This window comes from Salmo trutta, chromosome 22 (assembly GCF_901001165.1).
Source record: "Salmo trutta chromosome 22, fSalTru1.1, whole genome shotgun sequence".
Lineage (NCBI taxonomy): Eukaryota > Metazoa > Chordata > Actinopteri > Salmoniformes > Salmonidae > Salmo > Salmo trutta.
Window position 1 is genome coordinate 557,682 of NC_042978.1, and position 22,407 is coordinate 580,088.

Genomic DNA, 22,407 nt, shown 5'->3' on the forward strand with positions numbered 1-22,407 from the left:
TGCACTCCATCCCTCCTGCCAACTGACTTTACATGTCCATAACCTGTAATACATTACATAGATGGAAGGGACTTCATGACCCACTGGAGACTTGAAGACAGAACCTCACCCAGAGAGCTGTGCATGTCAGTGTGTGGTTAGACAACCAAATCCTTAAATTTGGCCAGATAGAATGCCATTCTCGTTCTGGTTAGACAGCAAATGTTATACTCTACACACAACTTATTTGTATTTTCTAGGAAAGTGAAGTCATACTGTCTTTATAAGAACATCAATATGACATTTACAGCATAAAATGTTTTGTCCACTATACCAAAACCGTGTCGTGCGGGAGCGAAGCAAAACTTTTGAGTCGTCAAAACCACTCAGCTTGAGGTGACAGGGGGAGGGGTGCAAAATGCAATCTGTTAATTATTATATCATATACAATATGGACATATCTATTTCAATACAGACTAGCTCAAAACATTACTAATCATTGAAAATTAGAAATTACACGTTTGCACCCCTATTTTAAAAGTGGGTCTGCAGCTGCTCCGTTTGCTCCATTGCTCTGGCGTCTATGCCTGTCACCCATGTGGCACCCGGTGCCCGACCCTTGCGCAACAATGGGGGACTACGGAATCCCCACCGGAGCCCCAGGCACAAGCAGTGGGCCATTCCCATTCCTTTCGTGAGGCTTTGAGGAGGAACAGAAGGGAGATGAGGGACACATGGCAGCAGAGAGGGATAATCCCAGGGTCTGTCTGAGCCTGTCTAAAGAGCAGACTCTACATAGAGACCCATACACAAACCCCAGCTATATATCAGAGACTTATACACAATCCCTGGCTATTGGCCTACACCAGAGAAAACTCCACACAGGAACCAACACACAACCCCAACAAATCAAAGACCAACAAATAAACCCCAGCTGTAGGCCTACATAAGGGTAAACTCAACACAGAGACCCAGACACAAATCCAGGCTATATAGGCATACAGCAGGGAAAACTACACAACTAGGAATAATACACAATACAGACATCCACACACAACCTCCATACAGCAAACCAAAGACAGATTCCATCGGGTTTGGTGGTGCAGATTACTATGGTGGCCTAGTTACTGAAGATGCTGTGGGTTGACAGTGGGTTGATCATTGTGAGCAGAACAGTGTCGGTTCAATGCCTAGTCATACAAGCAGCACTGCCTCGCTATTGCTATTTGCGGTGGTGTGTGCCGAGCGCTGTGGGCGTGTGAAATTGTCCTTCTGTAAATCTCATTCAAATGTTTTTCTTCTCAATCGTCACTTAAAATACATATATATTGTATGTAACCCACACCTACATGCAGAGGAAATGTATCTGAACAAATGTCTGCTTTTACCTGCCTTGCTGCTGTAAATCACTATTTTTCCTTGAAGCAACCATCATCTATTATCGAAAAATGCTTCACCCTATTGTAAACATCACTGATTGTAGCACACTGCCATTGTGCACTTGAGCAAGGCACTTCACGCCGCTAACCTACTTCAAAACCCTGTTCTGCAGCTGACCATGTTTTGCTTCCATTCATTCTCACTCTGTACGTGTCTTACCTTTTAGGTTAGGAACAACACAAGACATTCAAAAGACAACTGTCCGTTTCACAATGGAACAATAAAGTTATATTCAATCCTATAGACTAGCCTCGGTTTTACCTACCAGCCTGGTTAGTGGTGATGTTGACGGCGGAGAACTGCGGAGTGTACGGGCTCTTATTCGACACGCCGTTGACGGCCTGGATCTCAAAGCTGTACTGGGTGTGTGCCTGCAGGTTGCGGACCGTCACACGACGCTGCGTCAAGCCCAGGTGGCGCGGCGAGATGTCCACGTTGTCGTCGCAGCGCGAGCACATGCCACGTTCAGGCAGGCACTTCTTGCAGATGATGTTGTAGAAGATGTCGCCTCGACCGCCAGAGTCGCGCGGCTCGCTCCACTCCAGGACCAGGGAGGTCTCATTGACGTTGGAGATGACGCTGCGCGGCGCAGAGGGGATGGCTGTGGGGGAAGGAAAGAAGAAGAAAAAAAGAGGAAGAAAACAATGTCAATTCATTTCAATTCAAATACGCTTTATTGGCATGACAGAAGTATTGACAAAGCAACAATATTGAACAATTCAACAGGACATGAAATATATTTAGAACAGGGAGTAGAATCTAATAGATTCTATTTCAATAGGACTTTGGTGGTAGTGGTAATGGATGAGGGTTAATTCTCTCTGTGTTTTGAGTGCTTAGAGAACTCAATATGAAATAAACATTCTGTGCAACTCTTTCTGTAAGGAGGAGAGCGTATGAGAGCGTGTGTGTTAGTGTGCGGACACGTGCATTAGTGATGCACGGGTTGACTCATAGCCCAGTTATATCAGGGCCGGCAGATTTTGGGTCATGAAATATTGTGTGGATGAAGGGCGGGTGGATTGAATAAAGAGAAAACAATATCTTTAAAAATCCATAAATGTATAATTCTTGTGCAATTTATATCTATAGGCTACATTGAGGTTTTTCTTTCATTATTTTAGGCTATTTGGCATTAGTGTGTAAGCCTAAGCTTAAGGGCCTAACTGTACACGAGCCAAATAGCATACAGAACAAATGCTGTTGGGAACGGTCAGAAACATTTGGATCCACAAAAAGGACAATGCCGGAGTTTAATTCAATAAGAGAGTTGAAAATAAAAAGGGAGGGTCATAAAAGTAATGTTTGGGAAATATTTGGTGAAGTGGTAAAAGAGGAAGGTAGCAGTGCTAGCTAAGTTATATGTGAAGATTTTTAGGCACTATACAAATTCAACAGTCCCAGTCAAGACGGGGACTTCAAATAGGTCTATGGCACGTCAAGGGAACTGTAACCTACTGTTCAGATTAGTTAAATGTAAACTGAAATCTCACATATACATAATATTAACTCCTGCAGAATTAAGGATTTCTTGCAGTAAAATGATAAATCAAACGTAGGCAAACATTTTACTCGGGAACAGGAGTGGAGAAATATGATTTCTTTCTTTCAGCATCTTGAGAGAATGCAAATACGCTGTTAGATATCATCTGTAGAGGTGCTATCTTTATCAGCATCATAAAAGCTGATAGTATTTCAACCACATAACATATCCTCTATGGGACCGGCGGGACGAATTCGTCCCACCTACGTAACAGCTAGTGTCATCCTGTGGCGCGATTTTTAAAACGTTTGAAATGCTATTACTTCAATTTCTCAAACATATGACTATTTTACAGCTATTTAAAGACAAGACTCTCGTTAATCTAACCACACTGTCCGATTTCAAAAAGGCTTTACAACAAAAGCAAAACATTAGATTATGTCAGCAGAGTACCCAGCCAGAAATAATCAGACACCCATTTTTCAAGCTAGCATATAATGCCACAAAAACCTAAACCACAGCTAAATGCAGCACTAACCTTTTATGATCTTCATCAGATGACACACCTAGGACATTATGTTATACAATACATGCATGTCTGTTCAATCAAGTTCGTATTTATATCAAAAAACAGCTTTTTACATTAGCATGTGACGTTCAGAAAAAGCATACCCCCGCAAACTTCCGGGGAATTTACTAACAATTTGCTAAATTACTCACGATAAACGTTCACAAAAAGCATAACAATTATTTTAAGAATTATAGATACATTACTCCTCTATGCACTCGATATGTCCGATTTTAAAATAGCTTTTCGGATGAAGCACATTTTGCAATATTCTAAGTATGTAGCCCAGCCATCACGGGCTAGCTATTTAGACACCCGGCAAGTTTAGCCTTCATCAAAATCATATTTCCTATAAGAAAAATGGTCTTACCTTTCCTGTTCTTCGTCAGAATGCACTCCCAGGACTTCTACTTCAATAACAAATGTAGGTTTGGTCCCAAATAATCCATCGTTATATCCAAACAGCGGCGTTTTGTTCGTGCGTTCTAGACACTATCAGAATGGTAAATCACGGTCGTGCGCATGGCGCAGAACGTGACAAAACATTTCTAAATATTCCATTACCGTACTTCGAAGAATGTCAACCGCTGTTTAAAATCAATTTTTATGCAATTTATCTCGTAGAAAAGCGATAATATTCCGACCGGGAATCTGCAATTAGCTAAACAGCCGAATGAAAATACTCCACGGGGGCGAATCGCGCACGCGCCTAATTCTGTTGTCCCCTGATGCGACACTTGGAAAAGGAGATAATGTGTTTCAGCCTGAGGCTGCCTCGTCATCGTTCAGGTTTTTCCCGGGTTCTGAGAGCCTATTGGAGCCCTAGGAATTGTCACGTTACAGCTAAGATCCTTACTCTTCAATAAACAGAGACAAGAAGAACGACTCCTTGTCAGACAGGCCACTTCCTGCATGAAACCTTGTCAGGTTTTTGCCTGCCATAGGAGTTCTGTTATACTCACAGACACCATTCAAACAGTTTTAGAAACTTTAGGGTGTTTTCTATCAAAACCTGAACAATAATATGCATATTCTAGCTTCTGAGTTGGTGTAGGAGGCAGTTAAAAATGGGCACATATTTTTTCCAAAATTCTCAATGCTGCCCCCTAGCCCGTAGAGGATATGCATCCAATTCAAACTGAAATCTTTTCAGAAACATGTTGTGTCGTTTTCATAGATTTCTGTTACTTTTACAACCGGTCAAACAGATGTCATTTGGACATCTTGCACAGAAAATCCCAATTGCGATTGCAATTTTTCTCCAGTCCCTAAATGTCTTTGCTCCGGGAAAGAAGCAGAGGTAACAGAGAACTTTACAATCAACTACATTAAAGCATTCATTCTCTCTATTTATGATGTTATTCTGGTGAGCAAGGGTTTAATTACTCTTCTAGGGCAACATATAATGACAGAAGAGAAGCTGCATATATCTAATTATAGACTAACAAATAGCCTACCAAAATGTTTGAAATTATATGCAGAAACATATAAATCAGGCCAAAAAAATCCTGCAACCCCTGTCAAAAAAACGTTCCACCGTATCTGACTGTAGCCTAGAGCACATTTTCTATATTAGCAGGTCAGGGTCGGTTGCGGGCCTCAGATTTTCACTTTATCACTTATAGTCGGGCGGTTGCGGATGGGTTATTAGCAATTGCGGGCGGGTGCGGGTAAACAAACAGCTGACCCGCACACCACTAACGTGCATGCCTGCCTGTGCACTCCTGTGCGCTCTTGGCAGCAGCGAAGCAATTGTTATCCAATTATTGTGGCCTTATCTCTGCCTGCTCTGTTGGAGAATCAAACAAACCTCCTAACAACAAGAGAAAATAGGCCCTCTGTTCACCACAAGTGAAAAGATTACTCCCTGTGTGTGTGTATGCGTTTTCTCTTTGCTCTTAACTAAGACACATCCACTAGATCAATTCCTACACTCTGCCAGTGAGAGGTGGCGGCTGCACAGGCGGATAGGCTACGGTGTGCAAAAGGCACTGATAACGTTGGGATAGCGCTTGGAAAACATTGGGAGAGTGGCTGTGTTTGTTGTACATGTGGCAATGTGGGAATGTTCTCAGGCCCTTCAGAGAGTGCTGATAAAGGTAGTGAGTGAAGGTCATAGTCCAGCGAGAAATTAATAGTTTCTTGAGTGTCTTGGAAGAGGTCGTGAATGGCTTAATGGCTGCAGAAGTGAACACACACCAATACCCACAACCTCAGTGTATATTCAGGCCCATGAGTGTAGTAGCATATTCTAATGTGTGTTGTTTGTTTGTGTGTATGCAGACAGCAACTAAATGAGAAAAAAACGTACTCGTGCAGGCATTGTCAGGTGAGTCTGTGTCTGAGCGGTAGTAGCCGTTTCTGCAGGAGCACAAGCTAGCTGCTCCAGAGCTGGTCCGGCTGTTTGGTGGGCAGGGAGTACAGAAGCCCTCACCCTGCTTGGATTTGAACGTGCCCGGGCTGCAAGCTGAGAAAGGGAGAGATCAAAGGAGTGAGTCCAAAAGCCAGGAACTACACAGATAAGGTGGTTAACACAGGTGAATGAAAGCACTCATTTGAATCTCAAGAATAGCAATATTGTACCTGTGTAAAGCTCGGTTGTAGTTGTTTGTATTTGCATGTGTGTGTGTGTGTGTGCACGTTGTCTTGGCACTCTCTCTGAGCGTCTGTGATAAACTATGGCTTCCGATATGATTGACAGCTCTCACTGCCATGTGTGTGTGTGTTTGTTTGTTTTTGTTTTCCTTTTTTCCGCCTCTCTGGAGAGCACATCCCCCAGCAACATTATAGGAAGAGGGCATTTTAAGAAACACGCAGTCCTTTGCATAAACCCGTGCACAGATGCACACACTGTCATCCCAAATTACTAACACACACCTCTTAACAAACACACACACTAGCGTGAAGCCTTCCTCTAAACTCCTTCTCTTATCCCTGATACACACACAAATGTATGCACACACACACATATGCACACACATACACACAGACGTACACACACATATGCACACTTGCACAAGCACACACATATGCACACACACACACACACACACACACACACACACACACACACACACACACACACACACACACACACACTTCCATGACACTTGGTAACAGCCTTCACTTCCCAGTAACATGCTCTAAATACTATGAAGCTTTTCTCAAAAGTGTGCCTATCATCTTCCTTTTTTCAAATCAATCCAATTTACTGCAACACTAATGGATAAAATATCTGTCATAGAGAGAATTTGTTCTCAATGATAAATGGTAAAAGTAATACATTAATACATAAAATAAATCAATAAATAACGCCTCAAGCAGAGAGTGCATAGTATCTCTGATGTGTAGAGTTATAACATTGTCGACCGGTGCCCTTTGTAGACTCCCTATCAATTTTTACAGGGCCTGTTTAGAAGTTTATAATTGATAAGTTATGAGCTAGCATGCAGGACAGGGAAGCATAGCACAGGCAGTAGATGGCACTCTGATCCGGAACATTCCAGCCGTCTCTATCTCTCTATCTCTCACTAAACTGTCTTGTTAAAAGATGAGTGGAGGTGGTATGTTAATAAAAAAGGGAAGGGAAGGTGAGACAGCAAAGTTGCTTAGCATGACCTGCTATGCCGCTAACTCACTCGTCAATGTCAAGGTTGCTTGGTTTTGGTTCAAAATGTTCATTGCTGTGTTGCTACTGGGTTTGTTTGCTTCCTGTGGAAAGTATTATTTAGAAATTAGGTCAGTGGTAGCACTGTGGGACTGGTTCTTGTCACATTTGTCACCGTTTCGCTGTGTGTGAAGGTATAATATTGGTACAAAGCCGCATTAGCTGCTGAGTGGTGTGCATTAACACTGAGTGTGTTTGTTCTTCCACCATTAATCACAGACACCCACCCCAACAAAAAGTGCTAACATCCTGGCATGATAACATTTTTACCTCAAATAACATTTGTCTTCTTAGTCATGTTCGTGAACATGCTAATTGTGCTTGTGAACTTTGCAACTATGCAAATTGTTTTTTCAAGGTCACTGTGAAGTTACAATGCATATCATATTCTATCATATTGTCCAGTTAAAAAATATATATTTCGGTCAATGAGAACTTGAAAAGGCGAATATTCAGGTTTGATGGGCACTATCCCAACTAAAGCTTCCTCTTTAAACCTGCAACCTGATCAAATTCCTCCTTTGGCCACCTTTCCTTAGAGTTCTCGGCTGCCAATGACTGGAACGAATTGCAAAAATCACTGAACCTGGAGACTCATAACTCCCTCTCTAACTTTAAGCACCAGCTGTCAGAGCAGCTCACAAATCACTGCACCTGTACATTGCCCATCTGTAAATAGCCCATCCAACTACCTCATCCCCATACTGTTATTTATTTTTGGTTCCTTTGCACCCCACTATCTCTACTTGCACATTCATCTTCTGCACATCTACCACTCCAGTGTTTAATTGCTAAATTGTAATTATTTTGCCACTATGGCCTATTTATTGCCTTACCTCCCTTATCTTACCTCATTTGCACACACTGTATATATAATTTTCTATTGTGTTATTGACTGTAGGTTTGTTTATTCCATGTGTAACTCTGTTGTTTGTGTCGGACTGCTTTGCTTTATCTTGGCCAGGTCGCAGTTGTACGTGAGAACTTGTTCTCAACTGGCCTACCTGTTTAAATAAAGGTGAAATAAAAAAAATATATATATATATGGAAATGTGAATTATAGAGCAGTCATTCTCATTGAAAGCAAGTTTAACATGCTGACCACACCGCTTGCATTGCGTGCACGAGCGTTGCAAAATAAATTTACACATACATGTTATTCAATCATTGCACCCACACTGCTCGTGCTCGTGAATGAGCGTCTACGTGGCCAGGCGCTAAAATAGAACTTAGTTCTATTTGTGATGCTTGACGCACTGCAAGTCCCGCCTCTCCCATCTCCTCATTGGTTTTAAGGAGCATATACCCACGGACCATCTCTTCATTGGTTTTCAGGAGCATATACCCACGTGGGTGATTGAAAGATGAACTGATATCCACACCAGTCCCGTCGGTAGTGGTAATGCACCTTAAAGTTGGTTGCCAACCACCATATAAAGTCCAAAGAAGAAGAAGAAGCCTGAAGGAGAGATTACTAGAAACAAACGTTTACCGTTTTATCTGTGGATTAATTGCCAGAGTAGAGGACCTTGTGCATTTCAGGTAAAATAACAACCCAATGTTTATATCCCAGGACAAATTAGCTAGCAACAGCAAGCTAGCTAAATTGCCATACATGTTTAATGCTTTTTGACCTGTCCCCAAATTTATATCGTTGGTTCAGTTTGTTTTGATATTTCAACCTGCGTGTCCTGATCGCGTCTGGTGTGGGTGGACAAAATCAACTTGCGCGCAGTTTGGTCAGCATGTGAGAAGCGATAGATGCAGTGGTTCTTAACCTTGTTGGAGGTACTGACCCCCACCAGTTTCATATGCGCATTCACCGAACCCTTCTTAATTGGAAAAATGGCTCTCTTCACCTTGAATTCAGCGAGCGTTGTGTTCTTGTATTGTCCATCTCCATGCAGCTTAAGGAAGTGTTCTCTTAGTTTTGCCGGTGCTAGACTAGACATTGCAAATCATGCAGTTAGGACGCTGACTCTCATCACGTTCCGTTATTCATGTGAATCCATATTGTACATATTCGTCCGACCACTTTATTTTTTTGCTTGACATAGTTAGTATGAAGGGATTAAAATATTAAGAAAGAAATCACACGACGTACTATCACGACAGTCACAATTCGACTACTGAGCGCGCCAAATTCACTGCAGCACAGATAGGCCAAGCGATGTTGCGTGATCACCTGCAGCCAATGATGGCCAAGCGGGGCGTGTCATCACGAATCATATGAGTCAGGTGTGTGTCTTGACCTCCGCCGAACCCCTGAGACTGACTCACCGAACCCCTGGGGTTCGATCAAACCCAGGTTAAGAACCACTGGATAGATGTGTTCTATGTGCACTATTTCTATGCTTTCCGTGTTTAAGTTTTATTTTTGCGTCTTTTACTTTCAGTTTTGTACACCAGCTTCAAACAAGTTGAAAATACAATATTTTTGGTTATTGAAAATATATTTCCACAACAGTTTAGATGGTAAATGATTCACATGAACTGAAATTAGGTGAACTATTAGAATTTCTGCATATTGCAGCTTTAAACGAGGCAAGTTGTTATGTGTGAATGATTGAAAGTGCTGATCAATTGCTTCCAGTGAGGTAAGAAGTCATCCCCTTTGCTTTCATCTTCCATTCCCTTCGAGCACCACTCCTGACAGGGCGAAGAGGGGGAGAGTGGAGGGGGAGAAGGGAGGATGAGGAGGAAAAGGCAGAGAAAATACTAATCCTGCAGGCTCTTTTTTTGCAGATCTCTCCCTCCTCTCTCTCACTTCCCATCTCTCTCTGTTTTCTTTCTCTCTCTTTCCTTCCCCCTCTCTCTCTCTCCCTCTCTCTGTCTCTTACCCTCTTATGCAGAGCAAACGGCTTAAGGAACTGATTAGGATATGTGCTGAAATTGGAAGTGAGGAAGTAAAAAATGAGTGCTTTTAAAAATGTGGAGCGGTAGGGAAGGAAAAGAGAAAAAAAAAGTTATTGATTGATTAATATTCATGTGGGTGTCCTCACCGTGCTCTGGTGGGGCGTTAATGAAAGCTTTAGATAAAGGAAGGGAGGGGAATACATAAAGAAGGAAAGAGGGGGAGGATAAGGAGAAAGTGAGAGAGAGAGAGAGAGAGAGAGATTTTCAGGTAGAAATGCAGAGAAAGTCACAGAGAGATAAAAGTCAGAGGTTGGCAGAGAGAGAGAGCAATGGCTCGGAAGAGAGAGCAATAGATAGATAGATACTATAGAGGGGATAGGATAAGAGCGAGTGAGAAAAAGTGAGAAAAAGGGTAAGAAGAGACACGACAGGGAGATTTATCCCCTGTGGTTTCCGGTCGACTTGTTTAGAGAGCGTTTTTTTAGGCCCAGTCGCCAGGGCTTTGCCCTTGAGCTGCCAGAGGAGTTTTTAACCACACACCTGCCACTAGATTTACTGTGCCCACTCTCCATTAAAGGTGGGCACACATTCAATAACCTCCATTCAACGCCATATAGGGAGCTAGCTCCCTTTCTGTTCTTTTTAGACTTCAAGATCCCTAAGCCCCCTTCCCTACTTCACACGTTCTACCTTTTTTGATCTCTTTCCTGAATCTCTCATCCCTCTCCTCTTTCTGTTAGCAGGGTGGTATGAAGTACAGGTCTGTGTGGTTTTTTACACATTTGCACACCATGCATCACAATCAGCCCTGCCAAACGATAACTGACAGCGGCCTATCTCCCCTGCTCTCCAACGTTCCACTACCCCCCCCCCTCCCTGCCTCCCCACTCTCTCATCAGTACATTTGAGCCCTGGCCTGCTGTTTTAATTCACCTTGGTCTGGACTTCTGTGCACCTGTTATGTTCTCTATCAGATCTGGCCCTCCTAGATCTCTCCAGTTTGCTCCAGTGTCATATAGGTTACTGACAGCAGCGCCCAGGCATTTTAATTATTCATCAACTCACTGTCTGGGAAAATTGAGGTCAGGAGAATAGAGGCTCAGTTGAGAGAGTGCCACTGACTATATGATGTGTTGTGTTGTGTTTCTCGCTGTTTCATGATAGTTGGGTGTAAATGTACAGTATCTGGATGCATTTGGCACAAAATGGCTGCCGTCAAAAGGAACAAGAACATTGGGTGATGGCCGGTAAAAAACTCACCCTGACATTGTGTGTCCTTGATGTCACACTCACCCTGACACTGGGTGTCCTTCATGGCGGGCTCAAACCCATTTGCACAGGTGCACGAGCCAACAGGAACCATCCACTCGCCGTCCCCATTGCAGTACAGCTTGAGAGGCACGGACACCTCGAGAGCGTTAGAGACACATGTCCCTGGCGCGATGACCAGCGACGTGGCCTCGGCCCCTGTGGCCGTCTCGGGGAACACGGCGAAGTTCGCAATGGTGGTTGAACACTTCTTATAGAAGACCCGGACAGATATCAATGACATACAAGCCCCCAGGTCCTGGAATGCCAGGTAAAACCCAACCTTGGATAGAGGTCCGAAGCTCCGCACTTTCGTGTTCACCCTTCCCGACTCCAACATGGAGAAACTCTCATCGGGTGCGATGGTGTCCACCTTCACATAGGGGTTCTCCATCCAGAATGGACTTGTCTCCGTGGCCGAGTCTGAGTCGGACTCATAGTAGAAAAGGTTGAAGGTCTCCTTGCAGGAGCCGGGGATGTTGGGGATGCTGTTGCAGTCGCGCACTGTGAACTTCATCTCCACGTATACTCGGAGGACATCTTTACGTGGGATGAAGTCACTGCGCAGCCAGTTGTTCTGATTGCTCTCCCGCACGTTGCACACCTGGTACGTCCGAATGGGGTTCATGGCATCGTCGTAGCCGCTCACCTCCTCCCACTGTGGATGGAGAAAGAGGGAAGAAGAGAGGGAGAGAGGGAATGAGAGAGAGAGATGAGTGTTAGGGTCAAATAAAGATCAAATGTCCTATAATGTATGCATTCTTAAACACATTGGCACACAGACACACTCTCACACACACATGATAGATAAGGAGTGTGTTAAATGATTCCATCTCTAGTCTGTTGGTATTAGTCTTAGGTGTGGATGACAACAGCAGTACACAGCACATCCAGGGTTTGTGAGGCATTTAACATGATGTACAGTGCTCTGTGCTGGCCTCAGATACTAAGTCCAATAACACAATTCGGAGAGAGAAATTAGGTGAGGCGTTAGGAACGGACAGATGAAACATGAAAAAGGAAGTCAAATTTTTGGTTTGTGTCTTTTCAATTACGCCCCGATTGGCGCTGTTCCGTTGAGGGCCTTTTCCACCCGCACCGCGGCCTTTCATCTCTGGTTACCACGGTGATGAGTCAGGAAACAAGGGACGGCGAATTCATCACAATTACGGCGGAGTGTCAACCCGGGTGCGTCCCAACTGAACAGCACTGGTTGTTTACCTCATTCTCCAGATTCGCTGCATCGCTTCACAAGCAATTACTCTTCAATTACGGAGCTACGATCGCATCGTCCTCTACAGCTTGCGAAAAGAAACGTGTAACCTTTTCTCTCTTTCCTTCCTACTTCTTTATCTCTCACCATTGGGAGACAAATACATAAATTACTGAGGCAAAGCTCTGATTACGGGTTTCATTAAATGAAAATATGTATGCAAATTGGCAAATGTTTAAATTGTTATATACAGAAAATACATAAAAGGCCTGGTTGTGTCTATCTTTTAATGGCACCTAGATTAACTTAATGTGTTTCTCAGTACATGACTCCACTTGGCTGAAGATGTTTAGAACGATAACGTCAATCAAAACAAAACAATCCGTTCAAGTTGGGCCAAATGGAAACATGCTTAGTACTAGAGAATGTCATCCCATACCCTGGGCTTCCTCCTAAACTGAGCTTGAATCTGTGCTCATCTCAACTGTATTTTTTTTTGTACCTTTATTTAGCTAGGCAAGTCAGTTAAGAACAAATTCTTATTTACAATGACAGCCTAGGAACAGTGGGTTCCTAGGCTGTTACTGGTCCAATGCTCTAACCACCAGGCTACCTGCCGCCACACACTGTATGTGTGAGGTTTGCTGTTTGTATTGCACTGTAAAGAAGTCATTCAGAGTTGATGTGGACCATCATTCACACAAAGAGATGCCTCCCTGGCCATCAGTGTCACGTTCTGACCAGTAAGGGGTTATTTGTTATTGTAGTTTGGTCAGGATGTGGCAGGGGGTGTTTGTTTATGTGGTTCGGGGTTTGTTGGGTTATGTTATTATGTAAGGGGTGTTTGTTTAGAGTGTTCCGTTTTTTTTTGGCTATGTTCTTGTTAGTTTATTTCTATGTTAGTTCTAGTCGTTCTATGTCTATGTTTAGTTAATGGGGTTGACCTTCAATTGGAAGCAGCTGCTCCTCGTTGCTTCTAATTGAAGGTCTTATTTAAGAGGGTTGTTTTTTTCTATGGTATTTGTGGGTAGTTGTCTCCTGTTTAGTGTCTGAGCACCTGATAGGACTGTTAGTGTCATTTGTTTGTTTGTTTGTTTGTTTGTTTGTTTTGTATACGTGATTTGTTTGTTTTTTCCTTCTTCACATTAAAAAGAAGATGAGTATACACGTTCCCGCTGCATTTTGGTCTGATCCTTACGACACCCGTTATAACCAGATCATATTTGAAAACTATGTTTGCATAAAATGACAGGAAATTCTAAACCTTTGCTGGTATTCTTTTGTGCATTATTTAATTGTTTATTAAATTATATTCTTAGCTAAATACATTACTATTTAATAGTAGTAGCCATAATACATAATACTATTTGATAGTAGTAGCCATAATACACAAATGGCACCATGCAGGGTTCTATATATTGTAAATGAGAACTTGTTCTCAACTAGGCTACCTGATTAAATAAAGGTGAAATAAATATAAAAAATCAAAATAATATGGAACCATTTTGGTTCAGTGAAGAAGAACTGTTAGTGTTCTGATCAAAGAACCCTATAAAAGGTGCCTTTTATGCATTATGGCTACTACTATTAAATAGTAAAATATTTAGCTAAGAATATAATTAGCTAAATAACAACTCCGGGACAACTCACAGGCAATGTCTCAATAGTGGACAACAGCAGTAACGGCAGTCTTTGGAACATGTACAAGAGCCACGTTTGACTAGGCCTTCAATTTGCCACCTCTGGGGGAAATTAGTTTACCACAGAACTTTGGACGCTGCCGAAATACAGACAGAGAAAGACAGAAAATAATGAAAGATTTCTCTCCGAGGCTGAAGACTCTTAATTAGGGGCCTAATATGGATGTAGCGGAGGCAGGCTATTCATCTAGCAGGACCCTCTAGACCTGTGGAGAGAGGGGGGCTTAGCTGAGGATCAGCCCCAGAGAAGGCATTAATTTGTGAGCTATCTGCTGGAGTCGAGACCATCGGGGGAATCAATAATCACCAGCCAGGTCAATGGGACGAGAGAATGCATGAAGTGTGAATGGGTATTTAGTCCAGTGTAATACATTGCCCAGTGTGCAAGAGGGCGATAGGGGGGGTGTGTGTGTGTGTGTGTGTGTGTGTGTGTGTGTATATGCATGCGTGAGCGTGTGTTTGTGTGGAGGTCAACCCCATGGGACCACACGTACAGCACAGATGCCGACACTTCACGCCAGCCCTGCTTACCAAACCTGAATGAATTAAGTAGGTTGTGTGAAAGAGGGTCAAATGCTTTGGCATCAATTTGGAACAAGATGAATAGTTATGCAAGCTTTACAAGTCAACTCCTTTTTCCTTTTGTCCTTTACAGTCAAAGGCTCTACATTTTACTTTCAGATTCACTGGGACCTTGGTGCAGCCGGGACAGAGGATGTGAGGGGGATGTGAGGACTCAGGCCTTCTTCCAGACCTGCATACCAACCGAGGCAGCTAGATAACATATAGTCAAGGATTAGCCATAAATGCTAGTTGTCACACTAGTTTCCTCAAAGCTTAGTGTGTAGCAAAGTTAACATGTGCCTAGCATGTACCAGCATGTAAGCCCATGTGTGGTCTGCTAATAGAACCATGCTAATAACTGTCATTAGAGCTGTGGGCTCCTGCATGCTACATGCTACAAACTACACGCTGCATAATAAGGGATACATGCTTTAGGCTACAGGCTACAGGCTGGCTGGTCGCTAGCAACACCTTGTTATTTGTTTCTGTGAAACCCCCTGGAGGCTACATACTGAGCCCAGGGCGAGCCATTTACTTCGCTAGTGCTTGGAATTCCCCCTTCAACGGCTATCTGTTTGGGGAGAAATGGCATGACCAATGTGCATGCGTGCACAGACACATACAGACACAGACACAGATGAGAAAAATCCAGACGCAGACATAAACAGACATACAAGAACACACACACACAATGCTCACTTTACGTACACATTGCACACACATACACACGCTTCCATATCTTGGGCAGAATGGTATGTGGAGATACTGTCTATCACACATACACAAACAGAGGTCAATTTGTATCAGACCCTAGCAGCACCACGCTGCATCACACTGGTGTGTTTGCCTCTAGACCCTCCAGGCCTGGTATTGTCATGTGGAGAGGAGATGCTGCTCAGTCTATATCTGTGTTTGTCTTCCTACATCCACACACATAACTCTGTAACAGACTAATGTACAAAGCGAGAAGAGGTAGCCTCCCTACACAGAGAATGTGAAAGAGAGACAGTGACTCAGACCTGGACGTGTACCTTCTCACGTACCTTCTCTCTTCTCTGTTAATACTGCTGCTGGAGTCACTATAATGAATGTTTTGTTAGGCAGTTAAATAAAAAATAACTTTTTTTTTTTTTTACATACAGGCATTGTGCATACATACACACACATACACTGAAACACAGAGAGACACACATGTGCGATCAAACACACACACACACACACTCCAACAATTTACCCCAGTTTCAGGATGTGAAGTCCAGGCTAGTTCTGTTGTGGCCCACTTGGTGTCCATTAATGTTTCTGTAAACAGACAAAAGGAGACAAATACTTTAGCGAAAGAGGAACTAACACAGACGAAATCAAGTAAACCTTCAACAGTTACCAAGATAGCGGCATCATAAAAATACCAGTTCCTTCTGAAGTAATCTGCCATAATGAATAGAAGCATTGACATTCCCCCAGTAGGCCTGACCAAAGTATGCTGAATCCAGGTAACTACCTTGTCCAAGGAGAGGAAATTACTTATTGAGACGGTTACCACCACTCAGTAAGCTGCTAAACTTGAATAAAAGATTCTACATTTAGCGTAAAAAAATATATTTAATGTAAAAAGACTGGAGGAACAAGACATCTAAGTGGGTGATCTGGGAAGTGTTGTAGACATTTTATTTTGTTGCTCGTTTTACTAATTTAATTTAATTAGACATGTTTTTACAGGGCCAGGAAACAACCATGAGTGTCATTGAGAGACTATTCTGCTTCTTAAGCATGTTCAAATGAGGACACTCACACACACACACCACACACACACTTTGTGGTAACAAGTTATGAAACTCAAGAAGATGTATTTATTTATTTAATCTTTATTTAACTAGGCAAGTCAGTTAAGAACACAGTCCCGTGTGGCTCAGTTGGTAGAGCCTGGTGTTTGCAACACCAGGGTTGTGGGTTCGATTCCCACGGGGGACCAGTACGGAGAGAAAAATGTATCAAATGTTTGCATTCACTACTGTAAGTCACTCTGGATAAGAGCGTCTGCTAAATTACTAAAATGTAACAAATTCTAATTTACGATGGTCTAACCTGGCCAAACCTTAACCTGGACGACGCTGGGCCAATTGTGCGCCGCCCTATGGGACTCCCAATCACGGCCGGTTGTGATATGCCTCTAGCACTGAGATGCAGTGCCTTAGACCCCTGTGCCACTCGGGAGCCCCAGATACTGTATATAACTTCAATAGAAGGCATGGATAAGGGTGTCATAAACCCCCCAGTAGCACAAAAGAAAATCTCTTCACCCAGAAGAAAGCTCAATACACTTAAATTTCCCTCGCTTTTTAAAAATCAGCCAATCTCCTTTCACTCTTTTCTCTTTCTCCCTCTCTCTCTCTGTCCTCCTACTGTTCCCTCTTTCCATTGCCTAGGCAAACAGTCTTGCTGTGTGAGAGAGAGAGAAGAGTGTGGGGAGGGGAACACTATAAATTAACTATTTTACTACCTGGCACTTGGGAAGCAGTACTAAGCAACTGCATGTGTTATTATCCTACCACTCTGCTGTTCTACAAGACAGTAAAGATCATGGAATGGTGCAACACCAAAAGCGAGCCAATGTTTGCATTGGCATAAAATGGAAAGATGTACAAAGGCCTTCCACAAAGGCCTTCCTTTTCCTTGAGAGCTTTTTTTTCTCTCTCTATGCTCTCTCTCCTCTCTCTCTCTCTCAATTCAATTCCATTTAAATTCTTATTGCTTTATTGGCATGGGAAACTTATGTGTACATTGCCAAAGCAAGTGAAATAGATAAAAAAACAAAAGTGAAATAAACAATTTAAAATGAACATTACACTCACAAACGTTCCAAAGGAATAGATGTACAAATAGTTACAGTACAAAAGGGAAAATAGATAAACATAAATATGGGTTGTATTTACAATGATGTGTGTTCTTCACTGTTTGCCCTTTTCTTGTGGCAACAGGTCACACATCTTGCTGCTGTGATGACACACTGTGGTATTTCACCCAATGGATATGGGAGTTTATCAAAATTGGATTTGTTTTTTAATTCTATGGGGGTCTGTGTAATCTGAGGGAAATATGTGTCTCTAATATGGTCATACGTTTGGCAGGAGGTTAGGAAGTGCAGCTCAGTTTACACCTCATTTTGTGGGTAGTGTGCACATAGCCTGTCTTCTCTTATGAACCAGTTCTGCCTATGGCGGCCTCTCTCAATAGCAAGGCTATGCTCACTGAGTCTGCACATTGTCAAAGTTTTCCTTAATTTTGGGTCCGTCACAGTGGTCAGGTATTCTGCCACTGTGTGCTCTCTGTTTAGGGCCAAATAACATTTTGGTTCGCTCAGTTTTTTTGTTAATTCTTTCCAATGTGTCAAGTAATTATCTTTTTGTTTTCTCATAATTTTGTTGGTTCTAATTGTATTGCTGTCCTGGGGCTCTGTGGGGTCTGTTTGTGTTTGTGAACAGAGCCCCAGGACCAACTTGACGCTTCTCCACGTTCATCTCTCTGTAGGTCATGGTTTTGTTATGGAAGGTTTGAGAATCGCTTCCTTTTAGGTGGTTGTAGAATTTACCGGCTCTTTCTGTATTTTGATAATTAGCGGGTATCGGCCTAATTCTGCTCTGCATGCATTATTTGGTGTTTTACGTTGAGGATATTTTTGCAGAATTCTGCATGCAGTCTCAATTTGGTGTTTGTCCCATTTTGTGAATTCTTGGTATGTGAGCAGACCCCAGACATGACAACCATAAAGGGCAATGGGTTCTATAACTGATTCAAGTATTTTTTGCCAAATTGATATTGGTATGTTGAATTTTATGTTCCATTTGATGGCGTAGAAGGCCCTTCTTGCCTTGTCTTTCAGATCGTTCACAGCTTTCTGGAAGTTACGTGTGGCGCTGATGTTTAGGCTGAGGTATGTGTAGTTTTCTGTGTGCTCTTGGGCAACAGTGTCTAGATGGAATTTGTATTTGAGGTCCAGGCAACTGGACCTTTTTTGGAACACCATTATTTTTGTCTTACTGAGATTTACTGTCAGGGCCCAGGTCTGACAATACATCTCAGTAAGACACAAATAAAAATATCTAGGTGTTGTTGTAGGCCCTCCTTGGCTGGGGACAGAAGCACCAGATCATCAGCAAACAGTAGACATTTGACTTCAGATTCTAGTAGGTTGAGGCCGGGTGCTGTAGACTGTTCTAGTGCCCTCGCCAATTCGTTCTCTCTCTCTTTCAGTCTGTTTCAAGTATTCCAGGTGAATTGACAGAACATTTGACATGAAAAAGGGAGCTGCATGTAATCTCCTTTTCCGGCTGCAAATTCCTGCGTTGAAATACTTATGCTGACAAACGCAGATATTCTCAACCGCATCAAACTCAAAGACCTCTTTCTGTCAGTCAGACTAGCTTTGTAGCATCTCTTTCTTTTGCAGAAATGTCCCATTTATGTCACCCTGTTAGGTTTGAGTGATAGCATCTGAGAGAAAGTGTCAGTGTGTACATGATAGTATGTGTGTATCCACTTTGCTTAAGACTTCCCCATCTGACTCACACATTACAGTGTTATTGTCAGACCACTTACAAGCAAGCAACCACACAGGGAGATGAGGTACAAAAGTATACAGTGTAAAGCTACTATAGTACGTAGTCTATTAAAACAGACCATGTACACCCTACATTACTGCTAACTTCACTGATAATGACAGTGTGCGACACACACACAGAGAGAGACAGTGCATGGAAGGCCTGACTCAGTGTTAACTATGGAACATTCAGGAAAGGAGTGTATGCGCATGCAGTGGCCTAGTCAGTAGGTTCTGCAACTGTCTGTTTTGTTTGGGCTCTCGGCCGGTGTGTAAACAGTATATACTACGACAAAGCCCCCTCATTGTGCCCAGCAATAAAGAGGCAATCCTGAAGAGGCAATGCCACAATGACCCCATCATAACACGGAACATCATCACTCCCCAAAATCAGTAAGGGCCACAAGGCCAGCAAGAGGGCACACATCGAGTCCATCCTCACTATGGAACTGCAATGCAATCACTATGAACTCGACAGAAATGTTTTCCATACAAAATACAAGACAGAACCTAGTTTTTTTCATTCTTACTGGGCCATGGCAAAAAAAAGGATGCACAGAGAGCTAACATGACTAACATGCTAGGCAAGAGAGCTTTTAAAGCCCTGACAAAAAAAGTGTCAGACAACTCTTGAAAGAAACAAACATACACAGCTCAAAAGGTATTTTCCATCATATTTAACCTTCCAAATGTCCTTTTGAAGTTTTACTATGGGACACCACAATCAGAGAGAGTAAAGCTTGAGGATGTCAGACAGAGGGTAAAACATTGATAGAGTAAAGCTATAAAAGGCGGTGTCATAAAGCAGTGTACTACATAGACTGGGGCCGTTGGCAATGGGATAGCAGCCAAACTGACATGCAAATGTATGCTTTTAATGCTCTTATGCTTTTAATCCATCCATCTCTCTCTACCTCTTTCTTTATATCCCTTTATTTCTCTTTCTCTCTGTCATTGTCTCTCTCTACATCTCTTTCTCTATCTCTTTATTTACTCTCTTCATACAGTATGTGAAGCTTTAGCTCTGTTGACTGTGTAATGATGGATGGTACAGTAAGTCTGGCCAGAGGTAGATGCTTTCCAACCACCTATACTGTACTGGGATGGGCGGAAGATCCCTGAGTCATAGGGGATTGCTGAATAAAAGTGTTATTTACAATGTAGGTTAGCTCTACCCTACCTAGATCAGCACTGTGTACAGTGAGGGAGAGGTGGGGAGGAGGAGTGACACAAAAGCTATGATATAAACATGACTCACTGACCCTGGTTCATACATAGAGAATATAAACACCGTGAAACATGGATGCATGACATAGACAGACATCAGACACACACACAAACACACACACATATGCAGGCACACATATTAACATACAGGCCGTGTACACACACACACACACACACACACACACACACACACACACACACACACACACACACACACACACACACACACACACACACACACACACACACACACAGGGTTACAAGCCTCTTCAAATATTTATTTGTTCAAACAACCAGGCATCTCAAAAAAAGAAGAAAGGGGAAGAGGGAATGGGGGAGAGGCAAAAGCACCATTATTGACCCAGAAGAATGTGTGCTCGTTTCATAGGCCAAACCTAACTCCCAGGCTAGGAAGAGAAGACAGGTGAGGGATTATCTAGTAGTCTGTTGCTAGTACCTACAACTTTTTGTTGTTATTTTTTGCAAGTAGCCTCTTTTTACGGTTGACCCCTCAACAGTTCAGTTACGGGAGGAGATATTTTCTAATTTGGTAGGGAATGTCAATGGATATTTGTTGGTGTTTCAGTGACTTCCTGAATGATAAATGTTGTTTTAGCTCAGTTACACTGAAGCTAATTAGCAAATTCTCTAATTAGCACATTTTCAGCAACTACACCACAGTTTAGCCTGCCTGCAAAATTCTGATGATTTTTTGGTTGTTTTCAACAAACACCGTTGAACACACACTTCAGCGTTTCTGTCTCGAGTCCTTCTCTTTCGCCAGTTAATTATCGTTTTTCTCTCTTCTGAGCGCCTTTGTTGTGTCATTTCAGAGAAACACACCGGCGCATGGCAACTCTGCTTCAACAAAGGCCAAGCCTGCACTGTCGCCAAACACTTCAGCTCTGTTTAGCCACAAAACAGTGAAATGTGTCAACAATAACCAGAGGACCCCCAACGTTAAACGTATTAGTGCTATATTAGCCTAATTGCTTTGTAGGCTGCTTTTGTTGCTGCTGCTTTTATCAAGCCAAGAGGAGAGGGGTGCGGCAGAGAGAGGAAAATAGAGAGAGAGAGGAAAAATCCTATTTAAATTCGAATGGGGCAGGCAGCCTCTCTCCCTTTGTACCGTGGTAGAGTGCCATGATTAGGAGGGGACCCCCGTTTTGTGCTGAGCCCCCCTGCTTCGGTAATTGGTCGACGGGCTCGATGTAGGTGGCTGTGGTGTTCCCCTTGTTGCCCTCTATGGAATTCCCTCAAAAGACCCCCTTCTACCAACCCCACTATTCCCCCCAAATCACCCCACCTCCCATGACACCTCGCCCCTAGCCCCCCTACTCTCACTCTCGCGACTTGCTGTCACTCATGCCACAATGGCTGTCACAGAGCGCTTGCCTCTGTGTACTAACAGGGTTCCACTGTCAATGCTGGGCAAATGAGCTCTCTCACTGCGGGGCTACACTAATGAACACAGTCTTCAGAGAAAACAGTTTGTTGGCCCCCTCATTTACTTGGCTTATCAAATGGATTGCAGACTTAATAGTGTTAAAGGTTCCTCAGACATGTTTGGGATATAAATATGAACTTGATTGAACAAAACATACATGTATTGTATAACATAATGTCCTAGGAGTGTAATTGCTTGGTTGGCTATCCATTTTTATGCAGCGTTAAATAAATGGTAAAATATGATTAGTACATTTAATTTCTATGGCAGCCTAGACAGCGATGGCAATGGTAAAGTAGAAAACAGGGGATAGAAGCAAAGGCCTTCGTGTTTTGTTTGTCGCGTCAAAGGGAGTGTAGGG

The 22,407-nt window shown here is 42.8% G+C and overlaps 1 protein-coding gene across 10 annotated transcripts in view; it reads right to left on the minus strand.

Annotated features, from left to right (window-relative positions):
- The window catches only part of LOC115157920 (ephrin type-B receptor 3), a 117,104-nt gene that overhangs the window by 49,679 nt on the left and 45,018 nt on the right, over positions 1–22,407 (minus strand). For 5 of the 10 annotated variants that reach the window (XM_029706260.1, XM_029706252.1, XM_029706261.1 and 2 more), the window contains exons 1-4: positions 16,013–16,367; positions 11,254–11,959; positions 5,782–5,937; positions 1,685–2,020 (exon numbers count right to left, since the gene is read on the minus strand). In XM_029706260.1, the coding sequence (XP_029562120.1) occupies positions 1,685–2,020; positions 5,782–5,937; positions 11,254–11,959; positions 16,013–16,231 (1,417 nt within the window). In that variant the 5' untranslated portion in view covers positions 16,232–16,367. Of the gene's footprint in view, positions 1–1,684; positions 2,021–5,781; positions 5,938–11,253; positions 11,960–16,012; positions 16,368–22,407 lie in introns of those variants that run through there. The other 5 variants (XM_029706262.1, XM_029706255.1, XM_029706254.1 and 2 more) reach the window with 2 other exon arrangements.